This window comes from Neodiprion fabricii, chromosome 1 (genome assembly GCF_021155785.1).
Source record: "Neodiprion fabricii isolate iyNeoFabr1 chromosome 1, iyNeoFabr1.1, whole genome shotgun sequence".
NCBI lineage: Eukaryota > Metazoa > Arthropoda > Insecta > Hymenoptera > Diprionidae > Neodiprion > Neodiprion fabricii.
The window spans coordinates 4,774,973-4,792,775 of NC_060239.1; the positions used below are offsets into that span (position 1 = coordinate 4,774,973).

At 38.2% G+C, this 17,803-nt stretch overlaps 2 protein-coding genes across 4 annotated transcripts in view; both read left to right on the forward strand.

Moving 5' to 3' along the window:
* Positions 1–2,368, forward strand: part of LOC124187963 (probable ATP-dependent RNA helicase pitchoune) — a 36,613-nt gene extending 34,245 nt beyond the window's left edge. Inside the window, exon 17 of the mRNA XM_046580175.1 lies at positions 2,327–2,368. The gene's annotated coding sequence lies outside the window, so the exon portion shown is untranslated. The remainder of the gene's footprint in view (positions 1–2,326) is intronic.
* The window catches only part of LOC124187967 (protein held out wings), a 42,927-nt gene that overhangs the window by 20,801 nt on the left and 4,323 nt on the right, over positions 1–17,803 (forward strand). Inside the window, exons 2-7 of one of the 3 annotated variants that reach the window (XM_046580178.1) lie at positions 2,327–2,460; positions 7,522–7,638; positions 10,363–10,503; positions 10,781–10,883; positions 11,658–11,960; positions 15,845–15,960. In XM_046580178.1, the coding sequence (XP_046436134.1) occupies positions 2,327–2,460; positions 7,522–7,638; positions 10,363–10,503; positions 10,781–10,883; positions 11,658–11,960; positions 15,845–15,927 (881 nt within the window). In that variant the 3' untranslated portion in view covers positions 15,928–15,960. Of the gene's footprint in view, positions 1–2,326; positions 2,461–7,521; positions 7,639–10,362; positions 10,504–10,780; positions 10,884–11,657; positions 14,815–15,844; positions 15,961–17,803 lie in introns of those variants that run through there. The other 2 variants (XM_046580179.1, XM_046580180.1) reach the window with 2 other exon arrangements.

The window sequence follows — 17,803 nt, forward strand, 5'->3', positions numbered from 1 at the left end:
AGCTTTATTTGCATTATTATTTTTTCGAGCTCTCTACAATTTCCTCGGACTCCTGGAATTTAGGCTGCGCTCATTGACTTCCCATTTTTGTATTTCCGTGAAACGATCGAGAGACTTGGAAAAACATTAACAAATCAACTTTCTGCCCATGGCTACGGGATGCGATTACCGCAAACTGTTATAGCTACATTCCTGAAATATAACGTCAGGTGCATGTATAGTTTACACTTCAATAAATAAGAGTTGAGTGGAAATATCATTTCAAATAATATGCAGTTTGCTTTTACCCGTAATTTATAGTAACTTTTACACTTACTGACTTTTACAGGTAGGTTATGTCCTACGCGCATAAGGCATCTACGTAACCGATCGTTATACGAACTTGCTTTATTCACGCTACATTAACTAGCGCGTCTTATAAATTTAACGTACGTGTATAACTGTGACGTAAACTTGTAATACGCAATCAGCACCGTTATCTGGTTCGCTCATCTATGTACGGTCTATTTTTATCGACTACATGTTCTGCGGACTTTTTCTCGTCCTCGCATACGTTATACGGTATTTGGCAGTGATTAAGTCTCGAACCGGAAAAAAGGAATATCCATAAGTCGAGTCGTCCTCTGAAGCTCATTTATTTTATTAATCATCCTAAATTGATTGCAATCAGCCAAAATTGAACTAACCATCGGCGCTAATGAGTCGAATTAATCGTAGGTATATGTATATACACTGTAAACCTCTAAAAAAGAAAAGACGGTGAAAACCTTATCACCAAATTTGTGATGAAAAAATTGGACGTGAAATAAAAAATAAAATGAAAAAAAAAAAAACACAAACTGGGAAGCAAAGTTACACCGTTCTCCAAACACTGACGAAGATCGAATATCAATAAAACGCGTTTACTCGTACACGTGACGCGAAATCGCACTCGAATCATCTATTCGAATATTTTCATAACGGATCGTCTGTTTCTCTTCTCCGAAGAGTCAGAGACCCCGATAGGAATGGAACGACGAAGAGCGTGCATCGATCAACGCGAAACACGTTACGGAATCGCACATATATATAAATCCATATATACATATGTATGTAGAGTGTCGGATGTTCGCGAGCGAGCTTTCTTATACGACCTGCACCGATATATCCGATTACCGACGACTGCATTACGGGCTATCGGACACCTGGAGGGAATCGCTACACCATCTCCGAATGAACGGTGGCAGTGCCCGTGGACACGCGGGGAAACAACCGTCGTCGTTGACGCTTTACACGCGATAATTCCTACGCGTAATCGCGCAATACTGCGAGGAGTGCTTTAACGACAGGCTCATGTACCGAGTATAATAACCAGAGAGGTTTACACGCAGCTGTAGCAACGTTGCGTCACTATGTCAAGGTCAGATTGGTCACAGATAGACAAGTCTGAGCAAGCACGGAAAGGCCACCGGCATATAACCATGAATGTGTAACCTACCGGTGCAGTCCCGATGCTTGCTCCGGGTTACCACTGGTGGACGGACCTGACATCGGTGCAACGGAGCATGAGAATCTGGTAGCGGAGCCTGGTGCAAACTTAGCTTTTGACACATATAATCCACTCTCCAACTCTGTTACGGGCGCATCTCATAATTCGTCCGTGCCACCTGTGCCGTCGTCGTCGTAGTCGGCATCGGTAACGCGGTTTTGCAAGTACCATGGCCTCGTTTCGGGATGGCTTGCGACAAGTGTGCGAGCTTGAACGAGAACTGTCGTTAACCCGAACCCCCATTTGCGGACCCTCGGAACGTCGTTCTTTCCTTCTAACCAGGTTGAAGTGAAACAAAAAGAAGCTTTTAAAAATTTTCATGTAAAACAATTTTTGTTCTCTGGTAGAAAAATGGTTTGGCAATTCCCAACGCGCACGTTATTCGTTGAGAAACAGCGCGCTTTTTTCATTTTCAACATGCGGCCAAAATCAGCTATCTTGACATTTGAGTGGCGAAAAGATTTTTTCCTGAACATGCATCGTTGCCGGTAACTTTGTCAACTCCGAGCACATTCGTTCTAACCATTGTTTAACCAGAATGGAGTCGAGTCGGAAAGAATTCTTCCACGTGTAGGAATTCAACCACTTCGTTTAGCATAATTCAGCCATTCAACGTTTTTCCTTTAGCTGCAAATGGTGCACGGATTAGAGGAGACTTTAGTGCCGAACTTATCGAACACTGCTACGGTGTACCGTGACTTTTTCACTTTGGCCATGTTGACTTGACTCGTTAATTATACAAGTACCACTCGTGTATATTACAGGGATTACATGGCTACCGTTTTTTTTCTGTTACAGAAATTGCGAAGGTTCGAGCCAGCCTCTTCCAGATCAGTGGAGTAAAAAAGGAACCGCTGATATTGCCAGAACCAGAAGGAGACGTCACAACACTCACAGAAAAGGTCTATGTGCCGGTCAAAGAACACCCAGACGTAAGTTTCTGCTCGGCGTGATTACGTGCCTAGTTATCATTTCCGCTCCAACATAAGACGAGGCATAAAAAGAAGCTTTGCCTCGTTTTATTCCATTTTTAACATATCAATAAGTTGGCGTGCGTGCATGCATACGTGTAAACGTACCTACACAGCTCGTGATGCAGGAGCCTTGGAGAATAAGAAACCCGCGAAACTATCGCTCGTCTCTCTGTATATCGACACAGACCAAAATGCTTCCGGGACAAAACTTGCCAGCCCGACATTGTGCGCAGAGAATCAGTAATGAGATATTACTAATTTGAATAAATATTTGAATTGCGTCCGCTTAAGGTATGCCGGTGTAAAAGAAATCGTTCCCGCGATACTTGAGCCGCAGCAACTAGAATCGTACGATCCTCGACTTCGTATTAATTGTAAGTGCAGCCGCGCTAATTGTGCGGACAAATAAATTGAATCGCACGTAGGTACGGACGCATGTATGAATAGGAGTGTACCACGACTGGTAGATAATTTCATTTCGACGGTACGAAACAATTGTTATCAACGAGTTTTATTGTCGCGTAACTCGACGATGCGTAGTGAAAATTATTCGGCTAGTACTCAGAGTCGTTGATCTTTGCCTATTTTATTGTTTACTCTTTCTTATCTCATCGGGGTTCGAAAATCGACGAAGACAGAATTACATTGTGCATTGTAGGCGAGTACCCGATATCAATATACACGTTGGAAGACCGTGGTTCGTCTCTCGGTGTTTTGAAATTCTCTTTATAATTCGGTCCTCTCGATGTGGCGCAAAAGCGTGAAGCACGGATGGTCTGTATATGCTCCCAATCTATGAGAGAGCAGGTGACAGTGTCTCACAGGCGAAAATTTCACGTGCGTCTTTTTTTAACGGGGCGAGACGTACGTACGTGTGTGTAGATCTGCTCTTGGAGTCGAAGGAGGGCATCGGCGGAAAGAGGCAGAGGGAGAGAGAAGAGAGAGAGAGAGAGAGAGAGAGAGAGAGAAATAGAGAAAGGAAAAGGAAAGAACCTACGGAGAACGGAGAACGGAGAACGCGTTCGTCATGTGTATACAGTCGAGCGTTATTTCTGGACCGCTCGGAATAGATTCCCTGCCGAAGAGTGTACGGCATCGTGTTCTATGTAGGTGTAGGTATAACTTTGCAGCTCATGCTTCAGACCCCCGCCGCAATAACAAAACTGGGCACTTTTTGGCACGGTATAACGTGTCACAGTTCTTCGCAATAACGTTGTTGTCTTGTATACCACTCACTGGGTATAACGTTATATGTCGCGTTCGTGTTTATCGCCCCGATAACTCTGCTACCTATTTCAAATTACGAGGTCGATCGATGGGACACGGACGGCCAGATTTAATTCCGACAAATTATTACATCTCTTTCAATTTCGAGATAATGTCTATGAGTTCTTATATCAGAGCGTAAGATTCTCGTCACTATCGGTTTGCACGGAATTGGCAAGTTTTCAGACTCAGTTTGCTAAGGAATAAGAAAAGTAAGAAGATAAAAATCGCCTTACCAAAAACAGACTCTGACGAATTCATGGAAAATTACTGCACCAACATCGTCGAACGTTCGTCGAGTATTAGTAATTGCATTGCAGCTGCTTACTTTATTCTCTCTCTCTCTCTCTCTCTCTCTCTCTCCCCCTCACTCTCTAAAGCAGTAAAGGATTTTAACTGTGCTGCATGCAGGTTTTGCTTCAGCGCGGGAAGTCGATAATTCTGCACGTATCTTGATTCTCGTACAATAAACCTACCGTAATATGCATGTGTTCTAAGCAGCAGAATGTATTTTTTTATTTTTATTTTTTTAACCGGCGAAGAAAAAACTGCGGGAAAATGACAAGCGCGTAAATCCATCCTATCGAGGGGTTATATTATTCTGTATAAAATATACGGTTGTGGGATAAACTTCGATCACGCGTTTAATAATACAGATGCCACGTGTACGTTGGGAACGGATCAAAGTAATAATCAAAACTGAGATAACATCTGACAAGCGGTAAAAAATGATAATTATAGGTTTGCGGTGTAGTGATTTGTAAAAAGTGTACAATGAAATTTCGCTGAATATTCTCGCGTGACGTGACGATTGTTTCGCAAGTATTCCAAGTACGTACGCGCGTACCGTCTGTGAGCTACCGTTCGCCAAAATCTGTCTGCTCTCGTCGTTTCGGCACGAAGATACACTTGCACAAACGTATACTTATACGTTTACATGCCGCGGTGACCTTATGATCTTGAATTGTTCAGGGCAGCAACCTCCTCGTTCTCAAGTACCGCTGCAAGCATCGCGGATCCCTTGCAGAGTACAATATCAAGGATCTCGAATCCAGGATCGTTGATCAGTGTAAAAGATTTTTACTCTGGATCGTGTTGTCATTTTTTATTTTTAATTTTTTTTTTTTTTATTTACTTGCATGTGACGACGTGTGTTCGGTTGAGGAATGTGATTTGAAAGAAGAAGATGACGGTGCGTATTTTGCACTCGCGCATTTGCAACAGAATTCCTTTGCCATAGTCGGTGCAACGTGCTTCTCCTTTTACTTGGCCGTTCTTTGTTTTAAATGAGATAGAAAGTGCGAGCCAAAGTTTTGTCTTCGCTCGTTTATTATACTCTCACGAATTTGGTCTAGTTATTATGTTGTCTACTCTTACATGAACAGCATTCAACCCATTGAGTGTAAAACTTTTCGCTGTGCACTTTGGATGGTATACACGTAATTTTAACGTCGCCGGTCGCTTCAGCCATAGAAACGGATGTGAATACCTACAGCTATTGACGCTTTGCAAATGACATATACCTGTTATTGTTAAATCTTTTCTGTCAATATGCGTTTGTCTCTTCGTATTTGTCTCCGACAGGATGTAGGCATTGTGGTTTGTCCATCGAGGACGCTCCCCTCATAGTTTCTTCACGGTCTCTAAACTTCGGCATTATTTATGTCTTCCGTATATAAGGCATGCCGATATTTAACATTCATTTTTATAGTCGATTATAACACATGATTTTTCCTCTTCACTTTACGGACTGTATTCTTTGACTCTTACCTTCCTTCGTCAACTTTATCCTGCTTATGGTCGGTTCACTTCACAGTATATTCGTTTAATTCGCTTCGAATTAGCGGACAGTATTTAGTCGGTCAAGTTCCGAATAGAAAGCGGTTCAACGCTGCAGTGCCTTCGTCAATTGCACGTACACGCGTTGCGTGCTTGCGTTCGAACACACCTCGGTTTTACTGTTTTGCAACGGTACAGTTAGGCGAGCCCTCTGCAAGTTGTGGTCGATTACCGTTTAGTTGAGATTTTTCATTTCGCAACGTTCAACCATTCGTAAATTACATGTACGCATATGTTACAAAACATATAGCGTATGTGTACAATAAAAATACACGTGCGTAATGCCGCCTCGTTGTTGAAGAATATTATTTATTCACATTTGAAACTTTTCGCCCCTTTCTTTTTCCCTCTCCTTGATACCATGCTGCTCCTGCTGCCCACTCCGTCATTTTTCGTTCATTTTGCTCGATGCTGCCTATCGCAAGATTTCTCTTCCCTATGCACGCCTCGATCCAATGGTCCCCGGCGCACCTAAGTTGGTCCCCCTCACTTCCTTCCATGCCATAACGTGTCTCTCTCCGAGTCCACTTGACTCGAGACGAGACGGGTTTTCGCTTCAACGTCGGTACTTGTACCTTGGTTCAGGACTTTGAGAATATCCGCTCGCGTGACGTTGTTCGGGAATAGGCGTAAAATTCGTCGCGGCCAATATCCGATTCCACCATTGTACGATCAGAGGTGGAGGCCATTTTATTTGGAGGGCTGAAGGGTAGAGGCTTCATTCTAGATTACACCGGACACTTGACCATTAGAATCACACGTAGGAGTTTATCGGTGAATGTCGATAGCATTGACCAATCGGTATCGTTTCCTGATTATTCGATATCTTCTTACAGGCGGCTGTTATCTGATACGAACACTATGCAACTATCGGCGTTGATTGGCGGACGAAATATGACCGTTGTCTGAAAATCGGAATCAGTTGTCGTCGTCGAATCGCAGCGTCGATCGGTGCGGGTACGAACACTTCATGCCCCTCAAATCGTGTTGGAGTTTTATACTCGCGTTTTTTAGGAAATCGAAAGTTCTATCAATATTCCAATTTGTGAATATTTACGTTAGACTGTTGTGGGAAGAGATACCACGAATCGGGAAGTAGCTGAGTTTACGATGTTGCGTTATGTGGTTAAAGGTTCAGGTTCAACGACTCCGCGATGTTCGAAAGTAGAGATTCGTTCTTATCTGCCTCTCTCGAGTCCAATCTTACTCCTTTCTATATCGTCAATGCATTATCGTACAGATGAAACGGCAGGCTGCAGACCTTTCTTTTCTGTCCCTTATTATGTGTGAAATTGGATTGCCTTATACGTACTCGTTTCAATAACGTATCGTTTCTCGATTCCGTAATTTTTACTCTCTGTGCCAGATATCACAAAATGAATCGTGCTGCGATAATTTTGTACAATTATATCGTACGTGTGCATGACTTGTATATTACATACAAAATGCCGTAGTTCGTTGCGTTAAATAATCCGTAAGAACCACTTACGTGAATGATCTACGGTACACTTACCGTTACGTAAAAATTTGTAATAATTTCAACATAGCGAAACCTTGAGTGAGGAAAAAATAAATAAAGATTAAACAATCCCGTATACAGCGTGAAAAGCGAAGGTGATAGGTATCATTCGAAGGAGCGTGTGAATATTTATTTTATAGTACTTGCCTAATTCTTGTGGACCGATAGTTTGAGCAAATTTGACATTTTCAAAACTTGAACGTTCGTTTAAAATTTACATATGCATGTGTAATATTTACATTGAACTCCGTCACGTGATGACACATGTCAAATTAGTACGTCAGTTCATCTAGATGTATGTACGCACGATTCGAACGATTTTTCATATCCGTTTACGGTATTGGGAAGATTTTCACGGTAGTCTAACTTTTTTTTTTCTCTTTTTCGGATTTTAGTTCAACTTCGTCGGGAGGATTCTGGGACCACGTGGTATGACGGCTAAGCAGCTCGAACAGGAGACTGGATGCAAAATCATGGTTCGGGGAAAAGGTTCAATGCGAGACAAAAAGAAGGTGAGCAATAAATGAATAAAATTTGTAAATTAATCATTATATACAGTATCTATCTTATTCCTCAACGAGGCGAAATCATACAATCAAGATAAATAGAGATGGTTCACCAAATATGGGGCCTGAATGATCCTCGATGGACGGACGATTCGAGTTTACTGAAAAAGGAATCTTGATATTTCGCGATTATTAAAAATCGTACGCTCTACTCAAAACAAACGTTTTTTTTTTTGGCTTACCGTAAAAATTTATGTTATCCGCCTGACAGCTGCATTCGGTTTTTAGCAGGTATACGAGTATAAGAGATACGGTTACTCAACCGACCACTCTGTACGAAAAAAATCCTTACCGTCGTTCGTAAGTGAACCACCCTGTAGGCCGATACGTAAAGTAACCACGTAAACGGGTCTACGTGTGCAACGGCAAGTTCCTCGTTCACGCGTTCGAAGAGGACACTTGTTCTCTCTCTCTCTCTCTCTCTCTCTCTTTTTTCCTCGCACGTACGTACATCCATACATACACAAGAGAGCGATACATGCCTATATTTGGAAAGAAACGATGGTTGGCGACCCGCGCGCGTTCTTCTCTCGAAGTCGCCGACGTTGCATACCACTTCCAGTCCTTAACACCACGTGCACGCCTTTCCGATCGCACAAGCACCAGACACGCTCACGGTCTAACGTATGTAATACATACGTGGAATCAGGTATACGTTAATGTGCGTGCCTCCGTTTGTGTGCGTCGAGCCTGACGACGGTGGCGATTGCACGGCGGAATGGGGGAATGGGGGGGGAGGCAAAGGGGTCAGTCACCGACTTTTACCTACCTCGAACACCACCGCGGTGTACCTGGTATACCTACCTACCTACCTACCTACCTTATATCCCGGGTCTCTTCGGCTCCGTTGTGTGTTCCGTGCCGCATGTAGCAATTCTCCTCTCTCGTGCCTTCAACGACCCCGATCATAGCTCGCTAACTTTTCTTGACTTTGCGGTGGCGGCAACTCGAGCTCTTCCATCGAATCCGTTTAAGGCCGCAACCTCGGTACGCGCAGCGATTGCACCTGGTTTTTTATACATATATATATATGTAGGTATATACGTATATATACATACACTCCAGATGATTCTGTTACTCATTACAATCGGAGAGGTATTTTTTTTTTTTTTTGGTTTTTTAATTTCAAATTTTTATGTAACGCGTGTATGCGTATGTGATGCCATTGTTGTCTGACAGACTGCACGATGGTTTCGACGCATTGATTTTCTCATAATTTACGTAATTCCAGACGCTCGACGAATTCTACTTTTAGCTCCATATTTTACAGTGGGCCACGCCCAGATTTTGACATGCGTGAATTATGCGGTGTTAATTTTCGGGGTTCTGAATTTTGTAGGACGGAAAAATAACTTGAGAACTATTCTTGCCGCGATATTGTTTCGTATGAAATATCGTTTTATCTGTAGTTTTTTATGTAAACGATTCTGCGGCTAAAATAAAATTCCAAGTGGGATAATAGCGGCCATGTTGATCTTCGAGAGTACACAGTTCTCGTGTAAAATTGAATATGAAACTTCATTTTAATTTTTTTCAACAATGCCGGCAGAAATTTGTGTCTGCGGTTTGAATGTAAAACTCTCCTCATCGTTTCGTCGGTAACGCGGCAATTTTTACGCTAATGAAAGATCGGATTTGTAAATAATTAACATGCGTTACATATCTACGTGGCTCGGAATTCACACGCGAGATGTCTCATTAGTCATTAGCTTGGAAATGATTAAAACACGCATTATGCACAAGGAAGTGAACCTGGCACAGGCAATTTCAACCTTGCCAATACAAGACTCCCCGTTTCTGACTCCCGATGGTCTGTCAATGGCAATTTGGCTTGCGTAATAGTCAGCTGATTCAAAATTAATGTAAAATGAGATTCGCATACCTCGTATAAATTATCAAGAAAGTATTCTCAAATTAATTATGTCCGCACCTACCTGATTCATTCTACCGCACGTACACCTTGTACTGTATACATGAATTAATGATGGTAATCCGAGGCTTCGTCACTTATACTTGAGTTAGGCTGCATGTACCGTACAAACGAATAAAGCGAGTAATCATTTTTTCAAGCTGCAATTGGTACTGAGATAAGTGCTGACCCTGTGTAAGTACATTTATCGCAAACTATAAAACGCTGGAGGATAAAATTAATGGAATACCGACGATTTTCGATTGAACAAACAATCTTGGAGTGTCTGTTCACAGTATTATGACACCTGTTCCCATGCTGGCTGCGTACGTAATTTTCACAACATTTGGTTGATTAGATATACATTTATTTGTTTAAAGAAAAAATGAAAAATTATTTATCCAAATTTCAGTTAGATTTGTTATGAAACACTTTTTTACCATCGAGTCTTGCAAACACGCCATCGTATCACTTACTTTGAAATTATTTACACAGTCCTGCGGTTTTTCACTTTTGTTTCTTTGTCATGAGAGGAAGCTTGGCAAGAAATGTTAAAAAAATATACGCATATTAAATATAGACTTGGGTATATTTTTTCTATTTGTTCAACTGTAACGTGCCTGACTTGCATATATGCGCAACGTAAAAAATATAACTGTATAAAACATCGCACAGCACCAGACATCTGGACAGTTGCATACTGGACAGATCTCTCTGTGCAGGGTCTACAAAATGGTAACGATCTGTTTTAATATCCTCAGGAGGAACAAAACCGAGGTAAACCAAATTGGGAACACCTAACAGACGAGCTGCACGTTTTACTGACGGTAGAAGATACAGAGAATCGAGCAACCCTCAAACTCGCACGTGCCGTTGAAGAAGTCAGGAAGCTACTCGTACCCGTGGTGAGACAGTTCCGATTATTTCAAACATACAAAAATGCGAAGCCACTTAGAAAATAGACAAATTTTTAAACCGTCGCAATCCCGATATCTTAGAGTGCAAACATTATCCTCCGATAGTGCGTTACCTCATCTTAAAAGTCAATACTACACTGATTCGAAGGGAACGGAGAATCCCTTAGAAATCCCTGATGATTTTTAATACGCCTATTAACGATTACGTATAAGACGCATCGCTTCTACGGTCGTACATTCTGACGGTGATATCGATTGTTAGCAGGCTGATGGTGAGGACGAGCTGAAGAAAAGGCAGCTCATGGAGCTTGCCATAATAAACGGAACTTATCGTGACTCCAACACGAAGGTTGCTGCTGCTGCAGGTAATTTTTTAGGGATGATTTAACCCCAGAAAATCTTGATTCGTTAGAATTGAAAAAAAATTTTCACCTGACAGCCGGAAGCTTACTAAAGTACTTTAGTAGCTATTAAAGAATATTACAGCTCCAGTGACCGTAATGAAAAAGAATGAAAAGAATTTCCATTTTCTAATCGGTACTACGTTTTTCTGTAACGGTAGAGAAATGAAAATAGTCGAGTAACCGTGTAGAATTATACACTGAGAAAAATTGAGTAAAACAGGTATCGTTAAATAAACTGTTTGACTATTGTTGGAATTAGGAAAAACGAGGTACGCCTAACCATTTTGCGCTATCGTCGATCCTTTTTTGGTTGTTGCAACGCAAAATCAGTTTCTTCGGTTTACTCTACTTTTTTAATTAAACAAGGCTTTAACGTCAATTTATTCTTGCACGAGGATTAAATTTTCGCAACAGTTGCAAGAAAATATAGTAACAACGATCGTAACGAAGAAAAATAGTAACGGATACTAGACTTTCCTTTAACAGCTAGAAAACTGATTTTCATTTTCTACCAAGAACTGTATTTTCCGTTCGTGGTGAAAAATGAAAATAGTTCAAGAACCAAGCGTTAACCGAAACTAAAAATTTCCCTCATTGTATAAACATCTCTCTCGACGATCCGTAGAAAATTGTCGATTACCGAGGCTTCTCTTCCCCTGTTCCAATACGTATCGATAAGCTATTCGTCGTTACGAAGTACGGTTTTGAAAGTCAGTGTAGTTTTTGACATCGCAGCCTGTGACGAGGAATGGAGGCGCGTCGCGCAAGCGGCGGCCGAAACGCAGCGTCTTCTCCCCGGCCTGACCGCCCCGATGAGGAATCCCAGCACGCCCTTGGGTGCGCCGCTGATCCTCTCCCCGAGGATATCGGTCCCGACGACCGCCGCCTCCCTCCTGAACGGATCCGGACCTCCGGGGTCCTTGCTGTCCGCGGGGGATCCTCACGGACTAATTTACACTCCATACGCGGATTACGCGAACTACGCAGCACTCGCAGCATCGCCGCTCCTCACCGAGTACGCTACAGCTGACCATTCTGGTGGGTTGTTTGCTCGCTGACGCTAGGCTTCGGCTGAATTACATACATTACATATATATAATCCATGCGGAGCGTATATCTGCAAAGAGATATTATTATTATTATTATTATTATTACTATTATTATTGTCATTAATTTTCATTGTTGTTAGTTGTAATGTTATCACCGAAGCATATAGCGCAGATTATTACTATATTAACACTACGATGACGAAGATTATTATTATTATTATTATTATTATTATTTTTTACTATTATTAATATTATATAATGATATTTTTCGATAATCGGCTTCTTTTCATACGTAGAATATTATTGTTATCGTTGTTATACGTAATATTTTTATTCTTAGATTTTAGTTGTCTGTAGAAAGAAAATAGCTGAATCAGTCATTTACTAGTCGAGTCCGTTCTGATATAGCAACAGAATTTTTAGCGTAACATATATAATATAAAGAAGATATATTTTTCACGTTTTATTTTCTTTTCTTTTCTTTTCTTTTTTTTTTTATTTCATCTTTTCTATTTTAAATCTCGTTTTGTTTACTACTTATTTTCGTTTTTGTCTTAAACATCACGTACATCGGTTTTTATTTTTAGCAACAACATGACATTGAGGTTGGAAGAGTTTAGATTTTTTAGACGATTTAGCTGAAGTTATTAATTATTATTATTATTGTTATTATTGTAAATGTGTCGCGGGTTGAAAAAAAAAAAAAATGTATGTATACTAGTCCAAAAAGTTTTTTATGGTAGACGAAGATTTATACCTCGGTGGTCTTGTTAAATTTATGATATTGAAATATCGTCATTTCTTGTATTCATCATAAAACTGAACGGTAATTACTTTTCATCACCTCTGGTGATATAAGAAATGTATTGGTTTCGGTCGAAAATTACTTTGTCTAATTTCAACGAATCTTTACGTTTTCGAACGTCTAGTATCCGAAAAAAGTTTTACTTTTTTGGACAGACCTTTCGCTTTTCATGGTAATGAAAATTATCGTGTATTTTTTTATACACAGATCGGCATCAGGCCAAAAAGAGTCAAAATAATCAACGTCACATTTAATACCTAGCTAGAAGAAAACTTTGTAACTCGAGTTTTTGAGTTGCGTAAATTATTAGTTTGGTTTTTTTTTTTCTTCTCTTTCTACTTTTTGCATAAATTTTTCGAGCTTCGTACGCGTTGACCCAAGTGAAATTAAATCATTCCAAGTGACTAAATAAAAGTAAAATCGTAGAAAAATATTTTTGCTAACAATAACAGCAATACATTGCCATGTTGTTTATCGTCTTGCCGGTGTACAGAAATGAAAAAAATTTTTTGGTACTAGTATAGATTATATTACGAATCGCATAGAGTATTTTAAATCGCAGGCTAAATAGGTCAGTGTGTATAGGAAAAGCGTAGGAAAAAAGTAAGAAAAAAACTGTTGAGCAGTAAATAGCATATAAAGTGAAATTTCATTGGCATTTTAGGTGTGTGTGTGTATATAGGCACACACACAAACACACACATACATACATATTACACATATATAATTTTTCTTAAGCATAATGTTAAAAATATACCCTCTAACGGATTCTTGCATTTCAGCGAGATGTCCGGTTGCTCGGCGCGTTCTTGTGTACTACTCGATGCAATAATCAAAGGCCATTCATTGTTGTGTAGTTATTATGAAAAGATATATATTTATTCGCGATAGAATGTTAGTAAATGTTAGTGTATAATAGCTTTTTCAGATTATCGTTATTATTATCATTACTATTATTTTTTCTATCGCTATTAAGTTAGCGTTTTATCTTTGAAAGAGACGTACAGTTGATATTCTAGAATCTAAAACTTGTATGGATATTATTTTATACCATTAGCTCGAAGACTATATAATCCGTACTAAAAATTTTAACATCTAGTTACGAAGTATTTATGAATAATACGGTGATGGTATTGATTGTTAGTAGAATTCGCATTGCATAATTCCTTTTTGAAATTGTTAATTCTTTTTCTTTTTTTTTTTTTTGCTTTTCTGTTTTATCCTAACTTTTATTTATTTGTTTTTGTCCTTATTTTTCAATTTTTTTTTCTCGCGCTTCGCAAACTTTCGCGTTTCATCGAATTTTTCGGCAGTAACACTACAATTTATTATACCAGTAGAATCTCGAACAAATCCCTAGGATTGGTTTAACATATTAGAAATAACAACTAACTTGGTCCGCCTTTCCTACAAAAACTCACTTATAACTCGTATTCAAACTGACATTATACCCTAATATCGTAATCAAATGTACTAAATGTGTTTGAAGAAGTATTTACAAGCCATATAATACGTATGCCGCGTCGGGATGTTTGAACAAATTGATCAATAAAGCCAACAGAAAACGATACTCTGATCGAAAACGTCGTTTTGCTCACCGTAAGAATTCTCAATGCATTTTATTACACTATCGAAAGTCAATTCGTGTTTGATAAAATGAAGTGTAGATTTTTCCATTGATACTGAAGTATGATCTCGCGGATATTTGAACAATTCCAATTATCATCATACGTGCAGCAAAATGAGTAACGAAAAAGTAATAGAATTTCACAGCAAACAAACGATCGAAGCAACAAACAAACTAATCGTGTTGGATAATAAAATATTGCTTTATTTTCCTATCAGATCTAATATTAATAAACGGGTAATATCAATTTAATCTAATACGCGGATACTTTTGGTAACTAATCAATGGCGATTGGTCATGTGCTGATTGTGTTGTACTAAAAAGAAAGAAAAAAAAAACACAAAGATTCTAGACAGACAATAGGAGTAGGAAAAGTTATCCAGGGACCAAACAAATGTTTTTGAGGACTGACGGTTCTAGCGTATATTATTTGTAGCTGTTTAAGTAAAGTTGAAAGAAAAAACAAAAATACGCTACTACGAGAATCTTGTACATTATATAATTTACATATTATATATTATTATACATGTACATTATTTTATATATGATTATTTAATTTTATTTTTATAAAGATTTAGCTATATATACACACACATATATACACACATATATATATATATATATTTTATAATAATAATATAATATATATATATAAATATATTTATGTGTAAAGGGTAAAGAGTAAGGAAATAGGTATTTTCGAAATACTCATTGTTGCTATAATATGTAAACAATCGTTGAACAAAATGAACTGGACTCAAGTTTTTAGAAGCATTAGGACAAAAGAAATGATTTGTTTAGAATAGATAAATCAAAAAAAAAAAAAAAAAATTACTTCTAGCCATAAATAAGTGAGAACCAACAGAGCGAAATAGTCCAGTTTTGGAGTTGATGTTAAAAAGAAATTATACATATTATATCAAGGTTGAAAAATGTGTTATTAGCAGTTACAGTTTGAGTATTGAGAAGTAGCAGACTCATAAATTTGTTTATTAATTGAAATAACTATTCGCCGGCAGTTTGAAAGTCACAAATATACATAAAAATATTTCTTACCGAGTTGGATGAGTACGAGTAATATGTTTATTTTATTTCATCCGAAACAGTTGACATTTACATCTGTATTATACATTATACATTCAAGTTTGCTACTCTCATAACAATAAACTGTGGATTATTGTTGCAATTTCAAGGACTGTACAAAACAAACGGCGATGATAGCATGTGCCAAATGTTATTGTGCGACCTTAAACTTACACGCCACATTCTGCATAAGTTGTATTCGTGTAGTAAACTTAATATTAAAACAAAAGTGAATATCAGCGAGTGGATAACTATAATTAGTAACAGACGGTAACTCTTACAGTTACTGAAATCAACTATGGAATTTTTTATAATACCATAAGCGGGGTGATTACTGATTTTTTTATGTTGGCGACAGGTGCAGCAGCCGCTGCCAAGCAGCGTAGGCACCTGGGTCAGATTCGCGAGCACCCTTATCAAAGGGCCGGCGCTCTCTCGTGAATACAGAGTACTCTATTTCGCCTCCGCGGAAAGGTTAGTTGTACTCAAACGTTTTATTACGTTGTTATATTCATAAACAATTTTCTATGTCAATTTTTCATGCGACAATTTCACAAGCCACTCTCTGTCCTATCTATGCATACATACGTACATACGTATACATATACATATATATATATATATATATATATATATATATACATATATATATATATATATATATATATATATCAGTTTAGCATATGTATGTGTACATAGATCATTTTAAATCAGCAACACAGTGACTTGTGTAAGTTAAATTTATTTTTCCAGTACCTGATACCGCGTCCGTTTGACGCGATGTCTTATTTAAATTTCGATCTTTGTTAGATTGTAACGCATACGTATACCCAAAACCTCTTATGTTTTTGATTGATTCTTTTTTTCTTTTCCTTTTTTTTCTCTTCCTTTGACAAATTAGATTTTAGTCGCAAACAAACAGATCAAATTATTGTACGAATGTAAAGTGGGTTAAGAAAAATAGAATTCTTTCTGTATGTGACAGCGATGAGGCAATAATAATGATAATTTTACATTGAAGCAAATAAAATAGCTTTTGTTGCAATGAGATGGGGACATGATATAATAACGGCACACTTGCCCTGTTTAGCATTATTCAGTTATATCGTTACGCACCAACAACCATAAATTTTGTCCAACAATTTTCATTAATGTGTTTCAAATCTGACGTATTATCCGTTATCGGCACTATACGAAAACCATGTAGATGCATTTCGTAGCCGTAGTAGCAATTACATAGAAATATACCTCTTGCCGTAACTCCCCGCTCTTAGGTATAATAAGCAACTTTATAAGTAAACGTTGTATCCAATGAGCTCACTCTCGTCTTACATATACATATATGAAACATTGACAACAGTTTGTGGTGAACTGGCAATGCGGGTGCGCGGCGATCATTATTCATTTGGCGTGAAAAAGTGAAAAATCTGAATACCTATCTGTTCATTGAATATAAACGTGAATAATTTACACTGATGTTTGTTTCACCTGCAGCGCCGATTGTATTCAGTATACTAGTCTTCCAAGTGTGTTGGTATTTTCTTCTTTTTATTTGTAAACTTCCTTATTATTTATCGTATACTTCTTTTTTGTTTTTTTTTTGTTCTCTTTTACAAGAATATATTCTATTCACAAGAGCCAACGTCGTGTTAGAATATCATGCGTTACGATGCGGGGCAGTGTGTGTGTGTAGTCTTTGAAATAGAAGGACAAGATAAAGATTATATAATATATGTTTGGTGCTCGAATAAGTATAAATAAACAAGATTCAAATTTTTTTATCGTCAATGTAAAATTGTTTTCCAGGACATTGTATTTTACAATTTGGTAAATTTTTTTTTCTTTCTTCTTTTTTTTTTTTCTGTCTTTCTCTTTTTGGCAACTTGTGCCTGTGGAACACTTATTTACTTTCTATTTTAATTTGTATATAAACCGATAAATAGATATATGTATATGTGTGTACACACAAACACATATATATATATATATGTGTTATATCATACGATGAAAAATAAATATTTATACATATATAAACAGAAAAGAACGTCAATTTTCTTGTTAGTAGAGTTCAGGGATGGTAACGTGATGCGACGCGAAGGTTTTCTCAACTGATTAAAAATTTACCTGAGATTATTGATGAACCATTGATCGGCAGATCATTTGCTTTGTAATAATAGAGACTATCGGTATTTTTCTTTATTTTTTTTTTTTTTTTCTTTCTTTATTTCGTCAGCTAAAATGACAGAAAAATTTACTCTATTTTCAATCACTGCGGGTCTGTCTTTTCTCGGTGAATCAATATTCCTTTTGGTACAGT